The sequence below is a fragment of the Rhipicephalus sanguineus genome, chromosome 2, assembly GCF_013339695.2.
Source record: "Rhipicephalus sanguineus isolate Rsan-2018 chromosome 2, BIME_Rsan_1.4, whole genome shotgun sequence".
Classification (NCBI taxonomy): Eukaryota; Metazoa; Arthropoda; class Arachnida; order Ixodida; family Ixodidae; genus Rhipicephalus; species Rhipicephalus sanguineus.
The window spans coordinates 17,517,824-17,541,287 of record NC_051177.1 but is presented as its reverse complement, the minus strand read 5'-3'; the positions used below and the strand labels follow the sequence as shown (position 1 = coordinate 17,541,287).

At 44.3% G+C, this 23,464-nt stretch overlaps 1 protein-coding gene across 1 annotated transcript; it reads right to left on the bottom strand.

The window, feature by feature from the left end:
- Positions 1 to 217: 217 nt before the first annotated feature.
- On the bottom strand, positions 218 to 18,289 carry LOC125757061 (glutamate receptor-like). The gene is made up of 7 exons (XM_049412147.1): positions 18,227 to 18,289; positions 17,974 to 18,135; positions 17,631 to 17,778; positions 14,813 to 15,036; positions 11,669 to 11,803; positions 9,278 to 9,435; positions 218 to 476 (listed from the first exon to the last, which is right to left on the bottom strand). The coding sequence occupies exons 1-7, from the start codon at positions 18,287 to 18,289 to the stop codon at positions 218 to 220; spliced, it is 1,149 nt and encodes a 382-aa protein (XP_049268104.1).
- Positions 18,290 to 23,464: the final 5,175 nt, after the last annotated feature.

Below are 23,464 nucleotides of genomic sequence, written 5' to 3'. Positions count from 1 at the left end.
GCGACCAGAAGTTATGGGCGAAAGTTGTTAACCTGACTTGCTGAATGTCTCTTACGCATTCTAGCAAATAGCAGATAAACGTAAACAAACACTGTATTATTTATCTGCTGATAGATTTTTATTTCGTGCGTAAAGTGCTGCCACAGCAGATGAAACTTTGCATCTCAGGTATCAGCGTAGTCTTTACAAACTCTGACAGCGGCAAGTGGTCTATTAGTTAAAAATGTCTGCGTTTGGGGCAGAACCGACTGTTGCATCTGGATAAGGCAGGGCCCAGGCACTCGAGAATGAAAGCAGCCAGTGCCAACTGCAGCAGCAGCGCGTAAAGGACGAACACAGACTCGAGGTCTTCGAATTCTAGCATGCGGCCGTCCATGTCGCTCTTGTGACGCTCCTGCAACCAGCAGGCTGTGGGACCTGGGGACACGTCACGCATGAACAGCTGCACCATTCCGGTGTCCACCAGCCAGCGGACCCTGCGGCGTGACATTGAGTTAGCTCAAACAGGCGAGGCCTGTCATTTATTATTATTATTATTCTCACCTAATATACAAGGACAAATAGGAAATAGGGAGGGACAACTGCCCCCTAGGAGGTCCCTGCTGTTTCGGGGGGAGAGAACAGATAGATGAAATGAAAATAGGAGGAAAGAACGTAGGAAAATACACAGATGACGCAGACCAGGACAGGAATAAGTAGTAACATGGAAAAATGTCTATAAACGGGAGGCGTTTCGGTCATGAGAATCAGCAGTGCTCATGGGGTCACGTCGAGAAGCACACCCTCCCGGAAAGGGGTGATCGTCGAGGGTCTCACACTTAAGTCCAACGAGTCTATATTCTTTAATTAGTTATGACCGTTACATAAATGCTGGAGAGGATCGTGGGATTTAAGGATACACCCTACGATATCAGCAGAGCGCGGCCGAACGCGGGGCAATAATCAACAAAACATTTCCTTGAAATCAGATGCTTATCTGAAGGCTTCTCGTTGACACATGGATTTCAACGACTGCTTCTAGTAACGTGCACAGAAATTGCCCGCACAAGCCTATTTTCTCTTGGTGCGTTGAGTGAGAAATGCTGGCCATTAAAGAAAGAAAGGCCCACCGTGTTCCGTAAGTTTAGGACAACATGGACGCGAAATATTATGGATCATGAATATACAGACATTTACTGACGAGATGCAGGTGGCCGGCATTGAAAAGCTGGTGTTGTTAGGCAGTTTCATTAATGAATTATTTAGAACAGAGCATTCAAGGGGTAGAATAATAATGTAGAAACAAAAAGCCACCTTAATACAAGACTTGGGGGTCTGGGAGTGACATTCGCACTCGGTAAACTTGTTATTAACTGTGAACCATCTACTTTTTCTTCTCAGTTAATGTATTTATGCTTCTTCTAAGCACGCTTTCTTGAAAGCAGATTTACTTAACGTTTTCAGCTGGTGGACCAGCCTTCGTCAGAGTAATGCAAGAACATTTGATACATAGCTTTAAAAACACTTTTGAAGAACAAGTCAGAGCCATCTGCACTGATTAGAACTGCAATGAGCATGACACATATCACGTGTTTCAAGAACAGGAATGCGAATACAGATAGTAAGAAATACAGATCAAATCTCTTCGATAATTGTGACGTGGTACCGTGACTATGCATTAGAAGATGTACATACGCAGAGGTGTAATGACAAGGCATGACAGTATAAGTGCAATCTCAGTGCAGCGAGGGTGATAAATGAGCGAACAATTCAAGCCGTTGTGATAATTGAAAAATAAATAAGTAAATAAATGAACAAGTAAACAAATAAATAAAATCGAAGAAGAGACCAAGAAGGCGCGATACAGGCGAAAGAGGCGCTACACTGCGCAACAAGCGCACCTTCTCTCCTAATCTGGCGCTAGACAAGTTAGTTTTTCTTTGCTTTCGTTGATTCCGCAAAAAAGTGGACGGGAGGATGACCGCCACCGTAGCTCAGTGGCAGACCATCGGACGCGTTATTCGAAGGTCGAAGGTTCGGTTCCTGGCGGCGGCAAGTTATCTTTTCGTCCACTTTATTTTCTTCTCATTTATATTCTAATTGCTACAAATACATCCCCTATATTTTCCTTGGCATTATTGTCTGTTAGTGCTCATTAATACTGCGTCTAATAAAGAAAAGACGAGCACTTGAAAGTCATCTTCTTTCCCACATATGGGAAAGAAGATGATGAAGAAGATGATGAATGTCAGTCCTTTACAGAACGATCTTTTCCTACGTCCATGATTTTCTTGATATATATATATATATATATATATATATATATATATATATATATATATATATATATATATCGTTCGTTGTTTGTCTGCTAGGGCTTTTCCATGTCCACTTATTCCTACGCTTTCGGAAAAATGTGTTCATTATGCGAATTCTACTAACACCTCTCCTCTGTTATTTCTCGAGTCAATACCGTAGTTACGAACTGCTTCTTCCTCATTTTATCTTCTTACTTCTGCATTGAAATCTCCCATGGTTATGGTGCATTTGGTACGTCCTTTCCTTATTGCTAGTTCGATATCCTCGTATAGTTGTTCTACTTCTTCTACCTCCTACACGAGATATAAACACGAGTTTATACCTCGTGTTTAGTTTGACCACGAGGCTCACTGATACTAGAGAACTCTTCAACGTTGCCTGCAAGGTCTTTGTGAATTAGAAAACCCACATTCTTTCTTGTCAGGATGTCCTCTCTATAGCATAGCACGTGACCGTTAGTGCGGTATATGCTTCCCCGGCCCTTCTAACTTCACTAAGGCCAATAACACCCCAGTTAGCGTTTTCTAACTCATCAGGTAACTCTACTAGCCTATCTTCGCTTGATGAGGTCCTTGTGTTAACCGCTCCTAGGTTCAGTCTCCAGTAGCGGCCTGTTCGAGTACAGAGATTATGGGTGCCCTCCGCTGCTTTACATGTCCGACCGCCGCTGTCGTCGGGGGTTCGGCAACTGCTGGGTTCTGAGGGCCAGGGTGTGGTTGAGAGATTCATTTGGGAGGCGTTGGCCAGTTACAGCACCAGGGAGGCCAATTCCTGTTCTGGTGAGGAAGTGAGTCATGAGATAGCACAAGTAGAATGCCAGTCAGGTGCCTCGCCAGCGACCAAGGGACACTGACAAGGGAGGCGTCATCAATCTCTTGAACCCTTCCTTGCTTTGATAGGCAAAAATTCGTGGAAAAAAAAACAGTGGGGCGGGGATTCGAACTCGTTACCCTCTTAGCCCGGGCGTTCAGTTCGGCAGCAGCGCATCGAACAGTGCACACGCTTACGACAGACTGCATCTTTTTGCACGTGAGAGACAGCAGCGATTCGCTTTTATATTGTTTTTGTAATTCTGCGCTGCTGCCGAACACTCCAGTCCTTCTCATGATTTTGTATGAAAGTGTTTAGATTGATACCTGTGCTATTGCGTAATGTCGCCAGGGGAAGAGGAGCAGAGGGAAAGTTATTTAGCTGTCTTATTTGCTGAATTTAAGCGCGAAATACGTGCTGAACTTAGGGACATGAGAAAGTCAGTTCAGCACTGCAGTGACACGTGTGACGACGTCAAAGACGTGACACGGGAACCTGAAGGCAATAAGAGATTAATTAAAAAAGCTTGGTCTCTGAGAATCAAAAACTAAAAGCTGAAAACAAACAGTTCATTATGAAATTACAGGAGTTGGAACAGTATCAAAGGAGCAACAGCCTCGAGATCAAAGGTGTTCCGGACGAGTGCAATTCTCTCTTGGCCGTTCGAAAAAATTTGCAGTGGCTTAGCTCGGATATGCCAGGATATACGTAGCGTTAGCAAATGTTCAGCTGATTATTCTTAGCTTTCCAGATTGTACAGGATTATTAGCCTTTTTCTGTTCATTCTTCGTACGTTGAACCGCTAATTGCCAGGCAACTACTTCGGGATCCGATGAGATAAGCTTCTCGGCTCTTTTGCGCCGTCGAGCAGCATTTGCGCTCTCCTTCTCCATGGCGTTACCCACCTGCAAACGCCAGTCAGAGGCGCTATCAAGCGGCTCCAGCGCAGTGTCAGACGGCGACTGCACAGCGAAGGCGAATAGCTGCGCGCGCCGGCGCCTGTCTGTTATGGCTACGACGCCACTCCTCTCGAATGCGCAGACCAGCAGCGGCGAGTCGCGCGTGGCGGTGGCGGAGTCTGCGCGCGCGCTGGCGCCAGCGTGTCTGCCACGCCTGCGACGCTACTCCTCCCGGCGGTGTCAGAGAGCGCGTGAGGTGCCAGCTCCGGTGACACAGCTGTGTGACATCACTGACCCTCGCGCATGCGCAGCACGGCTCATGACCTTCCACGCGAAATCGGCTCCGGCTAGGCAAGTGTAGCTAACGCTACAAAATCTGTGAACTACTCGACTATGCAGATGATGAGAGGGACATGCCATAAAGTTCCAACTGTGAACTCAACGACCAAGAACATTGTTGTTCGTTTTGTAAGACGTGCAAAGAGAGACTTGATACTCGCCAAGGCTAAGAAAATGAGAATTGGCACACAAGACATTGGCTTGGATGGTGTTAGCAGCGCAATCTTCGTCAATGAACATTTGACACGGCACAAGCAGTTGCTTGGAGCAACAGTTGCAAAGAAGAAAGAACTCAAATGGAAGTTCGTGTGGACAGCAGGTGGAAAAGTACTAGCAAGGAAAGATGAAGATAGCCGTATCCTGCGAATCTCTAGTTTGGAAGACCTTTCTAAAATGAACTAAAGATGATAGCAGTTAATTTTTAGGCTTTACTCTTCACTCTACATGAGTATGTGCGATGTGTACACATCAGAAGTATTTAACACCACATTTAGATCTAATCAATCTGATTTTTCTCTGATACACCGAAACTTCAGAAGCATAAAAATCAAGCTTGATAATTTACAAATTTTCTTGGAGTCTCTCGTGTTGAGATTTGAAGCCATTATTTTAATGGAGACTTGGCTGGCCAATTCTGATAATACACGCATCCTTAACAATTACGCATGTATACGCTTGAACCGCGAAGATGGAAGAGGGGGTGTGGGTGTGGCGGTGTATGCCAATAATGGCTATGCATATAGCATCATACAGGAGTGCACAATTACAAATGCAAATGTTGAATGCTTAGTGTTGGAAACACCTCAATTTCAGCTTGCTGCCATATATGGCAACTAGCTGGTTCTAAACGTTACTTCTTAGACTTTCTTAAGCAATTGCTGCAACTTTTTTCAGACCGACAAGCTACCTTTTTTTTTTGTTCTTGGTGATATACATATCAATAGAGTTAGCAATTATCTGCAGAGCGGTGGACTACAAAAGTTTGATTATGTTATACGGATGTGAAAATTTGGTTTCTGCGCCCACACGTATTGATTCTAAAACAGGTACAACCATAGACATTTGTGCTACGAATATTAGCACAACAGAACTTAAGGGTGGAGTGATAGTTGGTGACCTGAGCGATCATTTGCCCGTGTTTTGTGTTATTGCTCACTTTAAGCCTAGACAACAACCGGAAATACGCAAGTATCGAGTGATAAATGATATATAACTCGAAAACTTTTTTTCATTCGTGGAGGCAATAAACTGAACTAGAGTGTATGACTGCAGTGATCCCAATGATGCTTACTAAAACTTCTATAACAAGTTAAAACCAAGTTATGATGAGGCGTTTTCTTTACAGTGTGGTAAAAAAAATAAGAAAGCAATAAGAAAACCGTGGATAAACGCTGAACTGTACAGCAGCATAACAGAAAGAAAAATAAGATGTATCACACTTTCATTACTACGCGTGATTTCAACCTATTCAAGGAGTTCAAAAATGTTCGAAATAAATTAACTGCAGACCTCAAGAAAGCAAAAGGAAATTATTATGAAAGCTTGTTTGTACGCCATCAAACTAATGCAAAAAAGATGTGGGAAACAGTAAACAGATTAACAAACAGAAAAGCTGCAACAGCCAGCGTGCAAGAGATTGAGATGAACGGAAATGTGATAACAGTCTTTGGCTGACACGTTCAGTGAGTATTTCATACAATTAGGAAAGGCTGATAGCGTGACTATAGGCATATAACAACCAAGAAGATACGTTGGTTCTCTACCAAATTCTTTTGTTCTGCATCATGTCTACCCGCATGAAACTGAACAAATACTTAGTAGAAGAGAAAATGATGTCGCCACTGGTTACGATGATTTCAAAGCTTAACCAATAAAGTACGTGTCCAACTTATTAGCAAACGTTCTAGCACATAACATCGTGGTTTAGCGCTAAAAAAGACAGACACATGTGAGAGACAGGAGAGGCGTTACTAACTGGTTTATTGCAAGGGTTGCAATGGAATAAATAGCACACTGGTGCGCAGACGTGACGAGCGCGTAGCAAGACGTCACCACTTATCGGGCTACAGGCATGTGGCATCAAAAAAGCCTAATCTCGTTTCTATACAAGCAGATAGACGTGTCGCTAACACAGTTAGTACCTTTTTTCTTTATATGATACGCCTCCCAGAGTTCACGGGCTGATTTGTTCCAGCTTCTTCCTAGAATCTTGGCCTCTCGAAATATTGGCTCACACATGCATTTTCGGCAGTGGGACGAAAGATGGCCCGAAATCAGCCCGTGAACTCTGGGAGGCATATCATATAAAGAAAGAAGGTACTAACTGTGTTAGCGAAACGTCTATCTGCTTGTATAGAAACGAGATTAGGCTTTTTGATGCCACATGCCTGTAGCCTGATAAGTGGTGAGGTCTTGCTATGCGCTCGTCACGTCTGCGCACCAGTGTGCTATTTATTTCATTGCAACCCTTGCAATAAACCAGTTGTTAGTAGCGCCTGTCCTGTCTCTCACATGTGTCTGTCTTTTTTAGCGCTAAACCACGATGTTAAGTACTCACCAACTCGCCCAACAACACGTTCTTATTAAGTATCGTTCTAGCACATATTTTTAACCTAATGTTCGACACTGGTATCCTCCCTGACCATTTAAAAATAGCAAGGGTTGTACCAATTAACATATAAATGTGGAGATAAAAATGCCCTTACAAATTATCGGCCAATATCGGTATTGCCTATTTTATCTAAAGTCTCTGAGTGGGCAATTAATCATCATATAACAAAGTTATTAGAGAAATACAATATTATATCTAGTTCACAGTTTGGATTTATAAAACACAAATCAACTGAACAAGCGCTACTTTATGCAAAAGAGAGAATCATTCAAGGTATTGAAAATAAGAATTATACATTACGGTTTTTCTAGATCTGCCAAAAGCGTTTGATTCTGCTAACCATAGTGTACTACTTTCCAAATTGCAATGTTACGGTATACTTGCCACGTCATTAAAATTAAAAACAAACTATCTCGAGAAACGCTTCCAATTTACAAATGTAGATAATTACACCTCCGCATGGTAAAATGTAATAAATGGAGTACCCCAAGGATCAGTGTTGGGTCCTACACTGTTTATGTTATACATCAATGGTATAACGAACATTGACAAAACCCTCGATATAGGAATGTTTGCAAACGACAAAAGCATATTTTTTACTTCACGGACGAAACGTGAACTTCAAGATAAGACTAACTGTTATTTACAAAACCTTTCTGAATGGTTAGAAGACAATTGTCTGCAATGAAATGCCTCTAAAACCACGTACATTATTTTTTCTTCCCCAAATAAACGCGACTGACATGTCATGCATATCACGTATGGAACTCAAAGTGTTCAGCAAAGATCTGAACAGAAATTCCTAGGTGTTTGGTTCCAGGAATCTTTGGCATGGTCATGTCGTGTAAACCACTTGGCAATCGCTATAGCTCGATCAATAAGATGCATTAAAAAATTTCCGCATTAATACCTCTTCGTCTAAAAAAAACTCCTTATTACACTGCCTATTGTTCACTAGTATTGGGTACCACCACTCAGCGAAATTATAACAGATTAATGGCACTACAAAAGCGAGTACTGCGTATTTTGGAAAATTATGTAGGCGATATCCATGAGTTGCGAACCAATAATTTATTTGTGCAACATGACATGCTTATGGCCAATCATGTTCATCTCTATAAACTAATGAAGCATATACACACCACAGGCATACACAAAGAAATTGGTACGGTAGCTCAAGCTCAGTACGGCTTTAGGCAGCAGGTGAGGAGGCTTCCGAAGATCAGGACAAATTAGGGGAAAAAATTATTATCCTATCAAGGTATAGTGCTTTTGAATAAACAGAAATATACAGTAAACTGGGCAGATAGCCATAATAAGCTCAAAAGGAGGTATAAAATGTTTCTTGTAACGACAGCTTGTGTTTTGTAAGCTGTTGTTACGTTAACTGTTACTGTACTTCCAACATTCCTGCTTTCTATTGTTTCTTTTTTGTGCATGCCCAGTGTACTGACGCATTGCTGCTCTCTACATATTTGTTACACGATACAAAGGTCTGTTTAGCTTACCCAGGACATGAATCCTGTGTGAATGAGTGAGTGAGCGATCCGTGCAAACCATTTGTTTACGTAAAATGCATGTATAATGTGTGTTCTCTGTTAATTATGTGCATATGTAATGTATCTGATATTATTACAGGATGTAATAGATATCATCCCTTTTTTTGTTTTCGGACGGTATATTGAGCGAAACCCGAATTCTGATACAATGTGCCCTTTTTTTATATGTATTGTCAACGCTGTATGAACTGAACGGGGACAGGGGCCTCGTCATGCTGTTTCAGCCTTTAGCCTCTGTCTCCGTAGGAAATGACCTGAAATAAAGAATGAAATTTGAAATTTGAACTTCGGACTAAAAACATGGCTGAGTGCTTTGAATGACCTGCGCCCCCCCCCCCCCCTTCCCGTGGCACCTGTGTGTTCCCGCCATATGCGTTTATGGTCACCCCACGCGTTTTATTACGGCATACCTTAATGTCAACTTTACCATATACAACCCTTATCTTAAGGCGTTCAATACCTTCTATATTTTTCTTTATTTTTATCGTGGTTTTCGGACAACTCGCACCCGCGCTTGACAGGGTAGAGTGTCACTCGGTTCGCGTGCCACTGCTAATATTAACAAGTAATAGTTTCGGCAAAGGGACTTGTCTTCGTTAGGGCGTCATGGCTCTGACGAACGTAACTAAACCAGCGGCCAATTTCTGAGGCTTGCATTAACAGCGGGAAACAAGGCCCTGAAAGATTTCAAATGTTTTCTCTCAATGTACACTATATATTTTATCTAACTGGTAGATATGGTTGCCCGATTCCGTTCCCACCTGTATTTCATCTCGCGATGAATTATGGCGTCAAAGTCCTTGCGGGTCACCCATGACATGACCAGCAATCCCAGTGACTCTTCACTGAAGTAGAAGAAGCCTCGTCCCATGTAGGCGGGACAGTTGCGCCGAATCTGATCCTCCATCGTGCCCTTCTCCTGCACAGAACAGCAGCATACGAGTGGCAAATTATTCTTCTGTTTGTATATTTCTTTCCTTGCCTTCCTCTTCTTGCTAAGTAGGCGTCAATTCGGTACAGTGTATTCGCCTGACGCAGCCCTTAAAAGTAATCGTGCGCGTTTCAATTGCCGCCTTAAATTTCTTGTCAAGTTGAATTTTCAAAAGAGTGCGTTTGCCTCGGTATTTATAGGCGACTTCTTGCAGTTCTGTATTGACCAATGCATTTGAACGAACGTGATTAACAAATTGCAGTGCAAGAATAAAAACGCGAAGAATGACAAGTTACTGGAATAAAAAGAAAAACGCTAAAGCCCAGGCAGAAAAAAAGATATGTGAGGAAAGGGCAGTGGCTAAATATCATAAATGTTGTCGCGAGAACGCATAGTTCTCGCTTTTTCTTTCTTTTTTTGTCGAAGAAGCTGGCCTACTTTGAAGTTATTTGTCATATAGCCAACTTCACGGAAGATACTGGTAATGCTCCTGCCTCAGTCTAAAAACGCGTCCTGCCAACAGAAGGGCGTCCACATATCGACTATTTCCTTAAACTTTCCACAAAATCGCAATGTCTTTTTTGCATGCACCGCTCAATGAAACACTGCTAGTACTTTTTTTTATTCAGTATGCACCTCGTTCTCCGACAGTGACTCATAAATAAGGATAACGCACACAGTAGAGCTTCTAACATCCGCCACTCCACGTCACTTCCTGCATTTTGAAATCCGGAACAAGCAGTGATGCATAGCGTCACTTGCAGCCAACCTCTAAATTGAGCCGAGCAGAACAGTGCAAGAAAAAAAAAGTACGAAATAAAGGCTTAACTTATGTACGTGACATCGTTTCTTTAGCTGATAGTCGGACAGACATCAGCACTCGGGAAACGCCGTTCTGTCCGTCACGTAAATCAGACCAAATAAGGCTAAGTAGTGCGAGCGTGTATATCTGTCGAGAAACCTGCAAATGCAGGAGCACTACCTGTCAGCACTTGGCGGTAGCGTCTACTTTTTGACAGCGCACTATATTTGATATGTGCACGGCCTATCGCAAGAAAAAAAAAAAAAACTCCGACAGCAGTTCCTTTAGCCTCTGCTAAAGAGAGAACAGGCGTGTGCTCGCACGAGACACTCATTTAAGGGGCCCTGCAACACTTTTTCAGCATGGTCTGAAAACGCTGCCGATCTGTATTAGAGGCTCCTGAGAACATGTGAGTCAAACATCATAGCGCAGCACGCGGCCTGGAGTTTACAATTAGTTCGTAAAGTCAGATACAAATCGCTCGCTCTTCTCTCGAAAAACGATGCCATAAACCCTAATGACAGCACCATAAACCCAGAGTCCACGGCCATTGACTAATTCGAGCAGCATTTTCTGCATAGTTATCCTGGCCGCCGTGAGATGCCGCAATACGTGCCCGCACGCACGCTCGCAATCACACGACCTCCGCTATGGATCACACGAAAGGTAAGCCGCGCGTTTGAAAAAAAAAAAAAAAGAATGTGTTTAACTCCATGGCGCGTACTATCGAACGGATGCAGCTTCTTGCCTCCATGTCATCCCCGCTCCCCTGCGCATCTTTCAGCGCGCTCCACATCCCTGTAACTCCGCGCGTACTTGACGGATTCTAAATAGCTTTGCGGCAGTCGATTCGTGAGGCCATGAGCTCCTTTAAGGAAGCCATTCGATGATTATTTGGAAAGGTGTTGCAGGGCCCCTTTATGTTACTCTGACGTTCTCAGCCAATCACATTCTCGTCCCTCCTCCCCCCCCCCCCTCATTGCCCTGAAGCTTTCTGCCCCTCACCCGTTGTTGCACTACCCGTGGGATCGTCTAAACTTGTTGATGACGTCACGTCATGACGTAATCATGACGGCACAAATTCTAGCGATCTGTAACGTCACGAGGACATCATTTATGACATCATTTTGTCACATGACATTGTTGATGACGCCATGCAACATTTCGCCCTGGTATCGCCAAGTCTCGCAGAACCTCGCAGTTACTTAACTCGTGAGGCATGTAAGGCGTTCGCCTTAATGATATCTATAGCTGTCCGTTGTTATACATAACGCAGCTTTGGAGTAAGGCTTCCTACAGCTCTGCCAAGCTCGCTCTGTATATCACATGGTCGCTACATTACACGTTGCGACCGCGCGACGGGCAACGCAGTCGCGCGTTGCCTGAGAAAATCGCACTGCGTCAGCGCAGATGACTCACCTCCTGAAGCATGACGGCCTTTCGCGCGAGAACATCGCGAAAGTTCTTGTCCGTGTATATCTCGGACGGATGGAGCTCGCCGCCGGTGCGTCGCACTTGATCGTACACAGCCGAGTACGAGTCTTCATTCGTGTACTGCATTCGAGGAGGAAAAACGAATGGAGTATATGCAAAACAAAGAAGTGACGCCTCGATGCGATGCATTCGTTCTTTTTGTTTACTTTATTTATTTATTTATTATTTTTATTTATTTATTTATTTACTTATTTATTTATTTATTTATTTATTTATTTATTCCATAATGCGGACTCAAGGTCCACGCAGGCTGGGAAAAACATATGAAAAAAAAAAAAGCATTGAACGAGCAAAAGAGAAGGAACAGCAGCCATGTATAATACCACTGCATTAATGCGCAGCCTCATATATCCTGCTTCACTAAAGCATTAGTAACAACATTGATGAGGTTGGTTCATACTTAGAGCAGCGCTTGTCCTGTGCCATTCGTTCTTCTAGTGTCCTTACTGCATAGCCGCGCTGTTCCATCTTCTGCCCTAAGGATGAACCAACCAGCCCTCATAAAGTTATTACTAATGCAAATTTCTGCTACAATGGGCGTGCTATTCGCTCCTTTGGTGTCCCGGTCCTCGTTGTGCTGTTTCATGCTAAGGCAATTCCAATCATGTGTGGTCCTTGGGAAAAAAAAAGGAAAACTTCAATAGGTCAGTACGTGCAACACAAGGCGCTAGCGCATACTGATGGTGATGTCGGGTAGGCGCTAGTCAAAGGTGCTCAACATGGCGATTAATCAGGAGCTAGTTTGTTATTGCAAATGGAGTGGAATGGAGTAACTTTATTTAGGTCCTTCGGGGCACGAACAAGCACGTAGCGGGCCGCTTCCACGTCGGGACAGATAGGCCTAGCCTCTCTGCCACGTCGCGGGCCCGTTGGTCTGCCCATAGCTGTGCTTCGAAATCCGGGCTGCGCAGGACAGCATGCCACTTGGACGACGTAACATCTTCGTCACGCCGCAACGCGGGGCACCACCAGAGCTTGTGTTCTAAGCTGGCAAAGTCTGAACAGTCGAGAAAAATAGTCTAGTCTAAATGTCTTTCTTTATTTCTGTAACGCTTCTGTTTCGTATATTCAGGGCTAACTTCTTGAATACAAAAGGCATAACCTGAATTTGCTAAAGTGCTGTGTTCAAATTTCGCGTTGTTTTTAGCATCTGAGTCATACGAGTCACTCTTCTCATTTCCTTCAACAAACAACTAGATTGGAAGCAGCAGGATAGCGCAATTTTAATCCCATTGACAGTATTCAATTGAGTGCTTTGCGCGACACTTAATAACGTCCTACTAATGCCAGTTCAGTTTCTAAACAATCTAGACGAGCATGTCCAGCTATGTTCTGAGGTGAAAGGTGCGTACGTCAACACACATACCAGAGGCACACATCACGTTGCCGTGTTCTCACCTATGATCCCAGGACATGCTAAACTAACATGTCCATTTTGCCATCTTGATGTCTAGTCAAATTCGAAAGGGCGGAGTATACCACCGATTTGCAACGTAGCTTTTTCTCTACATTGTGTCCAGATCCACTGTTAATCACGAAGCTTAACAATTTCATGCTATGCCTGTGCAATTTTATACTATACTACTGTGGTAACGTGAAACGTCAGCCTCAGAACAGCGATAGGGCTGCCATGTTGTTTGTGTTATCTGTCTGCTGTTTGTACATCGTATCTGTTGCGGCTGGTGACGTCACACCAGTCTTATATATATTGGCTGCTCAGCAGTGAATAAAGGCTGATTCCTGGTTGTTAAAGGAGTGCCTCGGTTACATCAACTACGAAGTGGGAAACTTTGCACATTTGTTAGAATTAACCAATTAGCTCTCGGCCAATATCAAAAGATTTTTCTTTTAACACAACATTAATCTAACGGCGATGCCGCCGGCGACGTCATCCTCTGCAGCTCTTTCTCCCAATATGTGCCAAGTGCCCCGCCACGGTGGTCTAGTGGTTATGGCGCTCGACTGCTGACCCGAAGGTCGCGGGATCGAATCCCGGCCGCGGCGGCTGCATTTTCGATGGAGGCGAAAATGTTTGAGGCCCGTGTACTTAGATTTAGGTGCACGTTAAAGAACCCCAGGTGGTCGAAATTTCCGGAGCCCTCCACTACGGCGTCTCTCATAATCATATCGTGGTTTTGGGACGTTAAACCCCAGATATTATTATTAATATGTGCCAAGTTGGAGCAACGAATGCATTGAAAAAATTCAACTAGCTCCACTTCGCGGACACCGATGAAACAGCGAAGCTGGCGGCCTTCCCTTCGTCAGGCTATGGCGCATTTCTATGTTTTGCAAGTCTTTCAGGTATGTTGTATCACTGCTCTTTATTAAACACTCTTTGTTAAGCTTTGAGGTGGTAGTATAGTTTTATTGCATCTTGATAATGCACAGCTTTTCAAAGAAGCCTGAACTGTTGCCTTCTTCATCTTTAGTGAACCAGTGGTCGAGTAGTGGGATTTACCCAATTTCTGCGGCACGTACATGTTTATGATCAGCGTTACCACGGCCCCGGACGTGAAAGCCTCGACTAAGAACAGCTTCGCAGTTAAAAGGAAAGAGCCTCAGATGTATCTGCCTATCACTGATGACATGGCTACAACTACGTTATAACCTGTGTGTTTCCTTCTTATGTCCGCGTCCCTTGTGCGCAGCATTGGCATACCAACAGACCAAAATAGTATCTTTAGAGAAGGACACGGGCTGCGCTTGTTCTTGTTTCTTTTTCTCTAACAGGCTGAAATTAGCAACACGCCATGCGGAAATTGCCGCATGTTGGTACTTATATGTTTATGTGTGACAAAACCGCCCGCCGATGTTCTCGTCAACATACAGTAGGCAAAGCTTCGAATAACAGAGAGCTGAGCTGGTTGGTGCGTATTCATGTTAAAATACAAGGCGTGGAAACCCGGACAAAAGAGAGAAGTCATGACGGCGTCCGTATTTGCGCGCCTTGTCTGTTAACATGAATACAGCTATAGGAGGGACCCGCTGTACGGAACGCATGCGTCAGGGCCCTTGTTTCGTTTCTTCGTGATGTACACTACTCTTTGGAGCGTGAGATGTTCTCACCAAAAATAGCTCGGTGAAGCCAGCTGTACCGAACAACAGGATACGGGTGTCGGGGTTTCGCAGCACGTCGTCAGTCGTGCGTACTCGTGGTGCCTCGACTTTGACGAGCAGATCGGCCCGCATGCTGGCCGTGAAGAAGTTCATGGCGAAGAAGCTGCCCACCAGCCAAAGGCAGTGCAGGGCACGGAACACCGCACCGCCGCCCACGTGCTCCGTTGGTGAGTCTGCGCGAAGATCCCCCAGCGGACTCAACTTTCGTGGGCTCAAGGACCTAGAAAGCTCACTTTGAACGCGATATCTGCTATAAAAAATTGTTTACTTGCTCGCACTCTTGAATTACATGTCTAGTTTTCTACACAGTTTTATTTATTTTTGCGGAAATGTACAGAAAGTAGAAAGAGAACGTGTGAGAGAGAAACAACATTTAGCCGAGCGAAGCTAACGGCCATTCAGCCTGACGCGGCTTCAGTATGAGGTAATATAGAATATTGAGTGGCTTAAAGCACTAACAAGATTAGTTAAGGATGAAAATGCGGTCACTGACCAAGTCAAGGTGAAAACACAGAGACGTTTCGGGACCCGTACGGGTTCTTTGATCACACTAAGCAGGTAAGAGCCGTAAATCGCTTTTTATTCTAAAATGTGACGTAATGGACGGGTGTAGCTGGCAGGTTGATTGCCATCCGTCCTGTTGATAGTGTACTCCGTCCTCTCAATAAACTAAGAACACCAGTTAACCCAACAGTGCACCTACATGCACCACAGTACAAATGCAGAGGGCACCAAATAATATATCAATATTAGCACAAGAAAATGTTTCGACAGCATCTATATTTGCGTGTACAGAACATTTCTTGCGACGCTTTTCGTGACATTTGCATACAAAGTGAAAAATGTAAACGAAAAAGATTAATGAGAAACAGTGGCGCACCAACTTCTTCGCGAGTGGGGGGAGGGGGGCAAGCCTTCCCCCATATATATATATATATATATATATATAGGAAGAGAGAGAACTCCTTCATGCGAGCTCAGTTTCATGTGATTTTTTATACAAAGGAAAAATTTCCTTAGCCGTGTTTAATAACATTCTAAAAGTACAGACAGGTCTACGTAGCATACACTACGACATCCATACATATGCGTGTTATGCATGTAATAGTATTACGAGCAACACTTTTTGCACATTAACCACACAACCTTGTGCATGAATACAAATATGTCGATGGCGGCCTTCCCAATAGTATAGATTTGTATCATTCAATGAAATTACGTTAACGTATAAAAGCTGCTTACTAATAATTGCTTTAGTAAAGTAGGTAGCAATGAGTGCACCTTTTCTTTCATTAATCAGTGCTACACTTTCTTGCACGTATTCAGGTTTGTGGATGTTATATCTTGTCTTGTTTGCTCGTAGTCCAAACAATGTTTCTTGTGCGTTTTGGTTATTACTATTATTATATTACTGTTACATCACCATTGTTCTTAACCTATCAACCACAAGTTTCCTAAAAAAGTATGAATTTGTGGCATTAGAGGCGTAGTACAATCTTTATACTCATCGCGTTTGTATTTGCAACATTGCCTAGAGGGCAATTTTGCAACATTGCCTCAAAGTAAATACGCCTATGCTAACGGTGTTAGCAGCAATTTTCCTTTAAAAAATGTGGGCGATTATAACGTTGAAGTACCCCATTGTTTCCTTCCTCATTGGTCATTAGCTGCTTATGACTGGTCGAAATTTTCTGGGTTATGAGCACAACACCTGCTCCTCTTTCTGCCTTTTGGCGTCACGTCAAAAGGCAGAAAAAAGAGGGTTCCACACTCGGCGCCATGGCTGCGATGGGCGCTGAATAACACTCCTAGGTTTAAATGCACATATATATACCCTATAAAGTGGACGGGGAGATGACCGCCGCCGTAGCTCAGTGGTAGAGCATCGGACGCGTTATTCGAAGGTCGCAGGTTTGGTCCCTGCCGGCGGCAAGTCATGTTTTCGTCCACTTTACTTTCTTCACATTTATATCCCAATTATTACAAATAACATACCCTATACTTTCCTTGGCATTATTGTCTGCTAGTTCTCATTAATATTTAATCTAGGTGGTGTTGCCCAAACATGGAATCGACAGCAAGGTGTTTTAAGTGGCAAATATCTACACTTTGTTGGCCCTTGTTTCGCTAACATTTATTCATTAACCTACGGTAATTTCTTGTAAAAAGGGGCTCACGATAGAAACAGTTGAGCGGACATACTGGGTACAATGAATGTTTGTTCGCCAGCAGTATACTGTACCCATTTTTTCTGCAAATACAATGGGGATCATCAAGAGCGCTTTGTATCAGGTATTCTAGCGAGGAAAGTGATTTGCAGCATGAGTTCAGTTTCGATAGGGAGCGCAATAAAACACATAGGAGACAGAGAACAGACCGCTTTGTTCACCTTGTTTTTATTGCGCTCTATTGAAATTTAAAGCAGTGCTCTAACGACAAAGCCAATCGTGCACCCTCCCGGATATGTAGCACTTGTCTTCAGCATAGTGGCATCTTGCCACAGCAAGAGAAATGGAGGAAGAAAGCCAAATTTAGTACCTTGTTGTAAGTACACTGATCCTCGGCCGTCATTATCGTCAAACACTTGCATGACCGCAACCATGCGCCTTAAACATTGCAGGGGCCGGTTAGACTGAGTGAAGGTATGGGGCGGACTTGGAGCCTCCCTTCGGTATTTGAAGGGGGGGGGGGGGGGGAGTGGGTGGCCTCTTTTGCGCGCGCCAATGGTTCAGAATATGGAAGAAGGTTAAAAAGCGAATTGACGTACGTTTCTGCATGGTGGCAGCGAAATAGATGAAGAAGATGTCTCCGTACGTCCGCAGGAATCCTTTGGCATGCTGGATGCGTGGTGACCGCACCAACTTGACGCTCAGGTAGCTCAGCAGCAGAAGGGTCAAGCCCACCAGCACCCACAGCTACAGATCAACGAAATACGACGCCGAGTTCACTGTGCTGCTTGTGCAGACTTTCACGACAGAAATATTTCCATTGTCGAGAATCAGAGGTGTCAAGTGAGGCGGCGTTGTTCTTTTCAAGGTTTCATTAACCTTACTATGCCACTCATAGCACAAGCGTGGCTGCTCACGGAGACGGTGTAGCTCAGTGCATACCTCAATATCGAAAGGGGACACCCTGGTGAAGACAGCACTGAAGAAAGGCTGCTTGAGGCCAGCCAGAAATCGCAAGTTGTCCACAAGGAATACAGAACCGAACGTGAATTCTTCGTCAATGACCGTGGTGATGAGGAACGGACCCACGGCAAGTTCGCTTTCCTGCGCCAACCGCTACACTTGTGAACTGTGCTCGAATATGGTGCATGCACACCCAAGACAGCTAGTTCACCAGCCCGCTGTTATAGCTCACGTTTCTTTGCAGGTCCCCGAGCATGCCAGTCCATGTTCCATTGGGAACCCTGTAGCCCCACATATTGTCCTTCGGGGCCTTATACTTGTACCTGCACAAAAGTATATATGCCTCCCTAGCACCAGTGCCGATAAGAATCAACAGAGACACCACTTTTAATCATAAATTAGCTAAGCAACTGAAGATACTACAAAACTGCGTAAATATATTTAGGCTTCATCTTGAACTTCGTTACAGCGCAACACTACAGACACGGACGAAAGAAAAGAAAACGAACAACACGCGTTTTTCGTCTTCCTTACGTCCATGTCGCATCATCAGCTTCCTCGTTCCCCGTGTCGATGTAACGATGTAAAGCCCAAGACAAAAGTATTTCATTTGTCGCATTTACATTTACCCCAACCTGCACATACACTAGGTACCATGCTTTTGATCCCTGCCAAAGAAGGAAACATCTATCCGCATCCTTAACGTGTTACCGCAGCCCCATGGAGGCCGTAATGTTGTCCACGATGGAGCCGGAAAATCCCCACAGCTGACTTTCGTCGCGGTTGTCCGTCAGGTGAACCGAGTACGGGCGCCACTGGAACATTGACAAGTGAGCAACATTTAAGTTGCTCTCAGAGTTCCATCAGCTGGCTTGAGATTGCTCGCTTTATCATCACGTCACATCCTGACAGGAATCAAGAACATATGAGTTCATAAGAGGGCATGGTAGAACATTTGAGCAACCCTTCCCGTGTTACTGATTACGAATACAGCAATTCTTTTATGCACCACCATCACTGTGAGCTACTCAAGTCTTGATGCCACCTGGGAACCTTAATAACATGCCACAGAAAGTGCATGCTTGACGTTTCACTAGTATGTTGGTATGTGACTTCATGAGAATGTACTCTCATGATCTTGCGACTTAATCCTGAGCTCATTAGATTTGAATATAGTACGCTAGATGCACAAGGACTCTGACGTGCGCATTACTATATTTCCGCTGTTTTTACTACCTATGCCGTGACAATATTAAGCTTACGGAATAAATGTACACACCGCCAGCGACGGGGCCTACAAAACATAGGCGTTATTAGATACTGCCGCCAGGCATCACATAAGCTGTCCCTTAACAATATGCTTAATACAGTGTGGTAGAATTCATGCATCTTTTTGAAGATTATATCTCTCCATTGCGATAGCAGAATCATAGACTTGTCGGAACATTAGTCTTCACAAGCGTTGTTTATAGATGCGGTGTTGTTTACATTTCGGGAGGCCCAAGCTCATGCTGTACATTTTATACGCCATAGCGAAACCGCAACAAACGAGTTCTAGACTGGTAATGTCTTAGTCCGTTGTTAACATTCTATTCACTTTAAACACGTGTTGTCCTAATCTTCAGTCATTCATCTGAGTCGAGGCTTTTGTTGACGATGCGAAAAAGTTGATAATTCAGCAATGCTACTTGAATACGACGATAAAGTGAAGACATCAAGCGGTGTTTGTGAAGTTTCGAGCGCTTGTTCACTAGTCATACCATGGTGAACATGCAATTGAATCATTAGATGCGAGACACAGAAAAACTCACCGGCTGAGACGTGAAACGCAGAGTCCTATTAACATACATATCCTTGTACAAGTGCCAGCTATTAGGCTGTTCAATGCAAAAACAAAAAGATATCATGCTCTGCAAAGATCTGTTCTCAGAGTAAAAGACATCAATCCTCACCATTTTGCTGGCTATGAAGCTGTGACCAGCCGCTCTTGCCTACCATACGTTATAAATGAGGGCACTTCGCTGACATTCTAATATCAGCCGGCCTCCGCAGAAGTTCGTTAGCTTGCATGTCTCTAAATTCGTGTTCCTGCGACCTACAATGCATAGCGTGATTTGGTAGACAGATTGCGGCACCCTAATTGTCCTGTGTAAGCGCCACTGGACCACTTTCTTGACGGGAGTCTGGCAATCGATGTGCACCTTGAAGATTTCCTTCGCGACAACAGCTCCCGGCACGTGGTTAGGGTGTATTGAACACGCTGCTAAATCATTGTGTTTGCAGTTTTTGTTCCTCGCTATCGTGGCGGCCACATCAATGCGCTCGCAACAAGACTTGAATGCATGAATCCGCGAGACGCCGGATTTCTGTCTTTCGTGCTGACTTTTTTTCTTTCCACTCTACAGTTCGATCATCAGTTGTCTGAAACTTTACTACTTATTGATTCCAGGAGTTCAAAATCGAACTCTGATCGCGGCCTGCAATCGCGCAAGCGTAAGTGTACTATAGCTAGTACATAGCAAGCCGTGTCTGAAGTACGCAAGAACGTGGCTGGCATAAATGAACGGTCATTAATAGCATCAGTGCGCGACGGAGGTCAACAAATATGAGCCGGGAATAAGGCTTCATCTTGTGCTTACCCGTCATAAAATTTCTCTTTGATACTTGACAAGATTCCTTTTAAATGAATTAAGAGGCGATGTTGACTGCTCAACACCCTTGAGATAGGAGAAAGCGAATACGACCGCAACAAGTCTCGCACCAGAGGAACTCTGCAAGAAGAGTCTGTCCTCTTCGTAGAGGGCGCACACGCTGACAGACATGCATACGTGTAGCTTCCCAAATCGCCAAGTATGTTGGCAATTACTTTCCACTGCTAAACAAAACGTCGTCGGGACAGAACCTCGGTAATCGCAATTTACTAGGTGCAAAATTCAAAAGCGCTCGTGCCCAGGCCTCACGGAGCGTAGAGGGATGATCAAAGTCCAGGTGGGGACTGCCACTCTCTGAAGCGTCTTATATAGCAACAATGGGGATTCGGGGCTGGAAACTCTATGAATGAACGGTCCGTTGCTCACGTGGGCACAACTGCGATGAGGTTATTTCCTTAAGGTCTCAATGAAATTAGGTAAAGTAGAACCCCGCTGGTACGTTTTTGAAGGGACCGTAAAAAATAAACGTAAGAGCTGGGAAAAACAAGAACCGAGAAAGAGCAAAAACGAAAAAAATATTTAGTGGTACGGAATTTTATTTCATTGCCTATGCTCGAAAAAACCCCGCAACGTTGCCTGGTTCGCTTACTCATGCCCGAACAGCACGAAAAATTTTTCGAGCACGTGCAGTGTCATATCTTTTGAATCTAGTGCTACCACGGCCGACACCTGGCAAGCGATCACTTATGGCGATACCTTCTCGCGATTGTGGCCGGATGCGTTGGTGTCTCCAAGCGATAATGTAGCACTGTTGCCATATTGTCGGACCAGCGTGGCTCGTCGTAGACGGTCGAACGCCTCGCGAAAGTGAAAGTACCCCCGAAAGCGGTCGTCGAAGAAAGTGTCCCCTGCTCCACCAACCCCTAAACTTGGTCACTGGTGCATGCATTGGCGCACTCAGCCACGACCTAGTCGACGGATAGAAACGCGGATTGGTAAAGGCGTCAACCACAGAAATGTAATCAACGCACGTGATTCTTTGGCCACGAACAGTTGCAGGCGTTAAAGAACTAAGCATACGCAACTCGACCAGCGCGACCAGTCCGACCACGAACCGCGCGAAATCCAACCAGCTCCAACTCCTTCGACAAATAACTATGTTGATGAGTCCACGCCAACGCGACGGCGGAAGCAAATGCCAAACTCAAGGCCTTACTTTTGCGAGCAATTACGTCATAGACGCCGTCTTTGCAATGCGGATATCAGATGCTATGCTCATGTTTGCGGCAACCGAAAGTACCTGTCGCTTGCGCCTCTCACGCGGCTAATCTTACGGTCAAACCAGGCCAAGCTGCGTGAAAAGTCAACATGGCCGCTGTCTTCTGTGGTCGCTCGGCTGGCTCGGAGTGCACTTCGGGACGTATCATACGGGAATGGTTCCACAGTTATGACGTAACAGCGGGGTTCCAAATACATTGGATCCTATGGGAGCTATGCCAGGACCGGCAGAAGGCGACGTAACAGCCGGGAAAACGCAACAGTGAGGAACGTAACAGCGGGTTTCTACTTATAGTGTAGTCGTGATGCCAACAAAGCATAGACAAATACAAGTTTGCATTTGTTCTTGACAAACTAGGCAAGCAACAACGCCAAGTGTTACATCGAAAGATCATGTCTTGAAAATGTGGCCTTTCTACTAGACTAAGTCAAAAATCGGCGAAGCTTGCATTAAGTCGCGCAAGGCTTGCAACAGCGAAACTGGATGATTCTGAAATCTTATTTGGTTGCTTCTAGGCTGTTTCTAGGCTTTAGCTAGGTCAGTCCCGACACGGGTGCCGAAACTCCAGAACCGAGCGTTCGCGCCTCTCATAGATCTACGGGCACGTCGTCGTTGGTGTAAGGCTTCCATCGCTTCGGGCCCTTCTCGCAGCCGCCGTTGCCTTTCCCGTTCCCCAGTATGCAGCTTCGCACTAGTGGTGCCAAGCCTGAAGAAAGAACGCAGCTGGGTGTCCTTCCTTTGTCTGTTTGCTTGTTTGTTTGTTTGTTTGTTTTTCCTTCTATTCTATGGCACGTACCCACTCTGGGGGATGAGCCAAGAATGCGTAGTTGAAACTTAAAATCTTATTCGAAGAATGTTAAATGGTTCAAAAAAAGGAAGAGAAGAAATGGCAATAATAACTAATACATCAAATTAAGACTTCAAAAATTATGGTATTGAGCTCGTATTCCCGACAGCCGTATTAACCTTCCTTATTTCTCATCATTCCTTTCTTTCTTTCTTTCTTTCTTTCTTTCTTTCTTTCTTTCTTTCTTTCTTTCTTTCTTTCTTTCTTTCTTTCTTTCTTTCTTTCTTTCTTTCTTTCTTTCTTTCTTTCTTTCTTTCTTTCTTTTAGCTCTATATTGTAGGTTTCTTTATTTCATTGTTTCTTTAGTTATCTCTTTCTTTTTATACCTTTCTCTCTCTCTCTCTCTCTCTGAGTGAACCAGTGGTGAGTAGTAGTGGGATTTGCCCAATTTCTGTGGCCCATACCCGCTCACGATGAAGACAGTTTTCTGATAGGCCGCACAAATTACGGCTAGCTTAAGCAGCTTCGCTGTAAAAAAAAAGTATGTGTTGCTGTTTTCGCTAAGTTCTGACTTGCCACGTATATGACTCTCCTTAAAGAAACATTAAGTCATTTTAGGTGAGAAATGAGGGGCGCTTAAATGTAGTTTCCTAAAGAGAAAGACAAGGACGTCGCAAGCCACGAGTTCACGCGAAGTAGGTGCGGCTTTTCTGCTGTGGACGTCATACACCTTGCGCAGGCACTTTCCGGCCA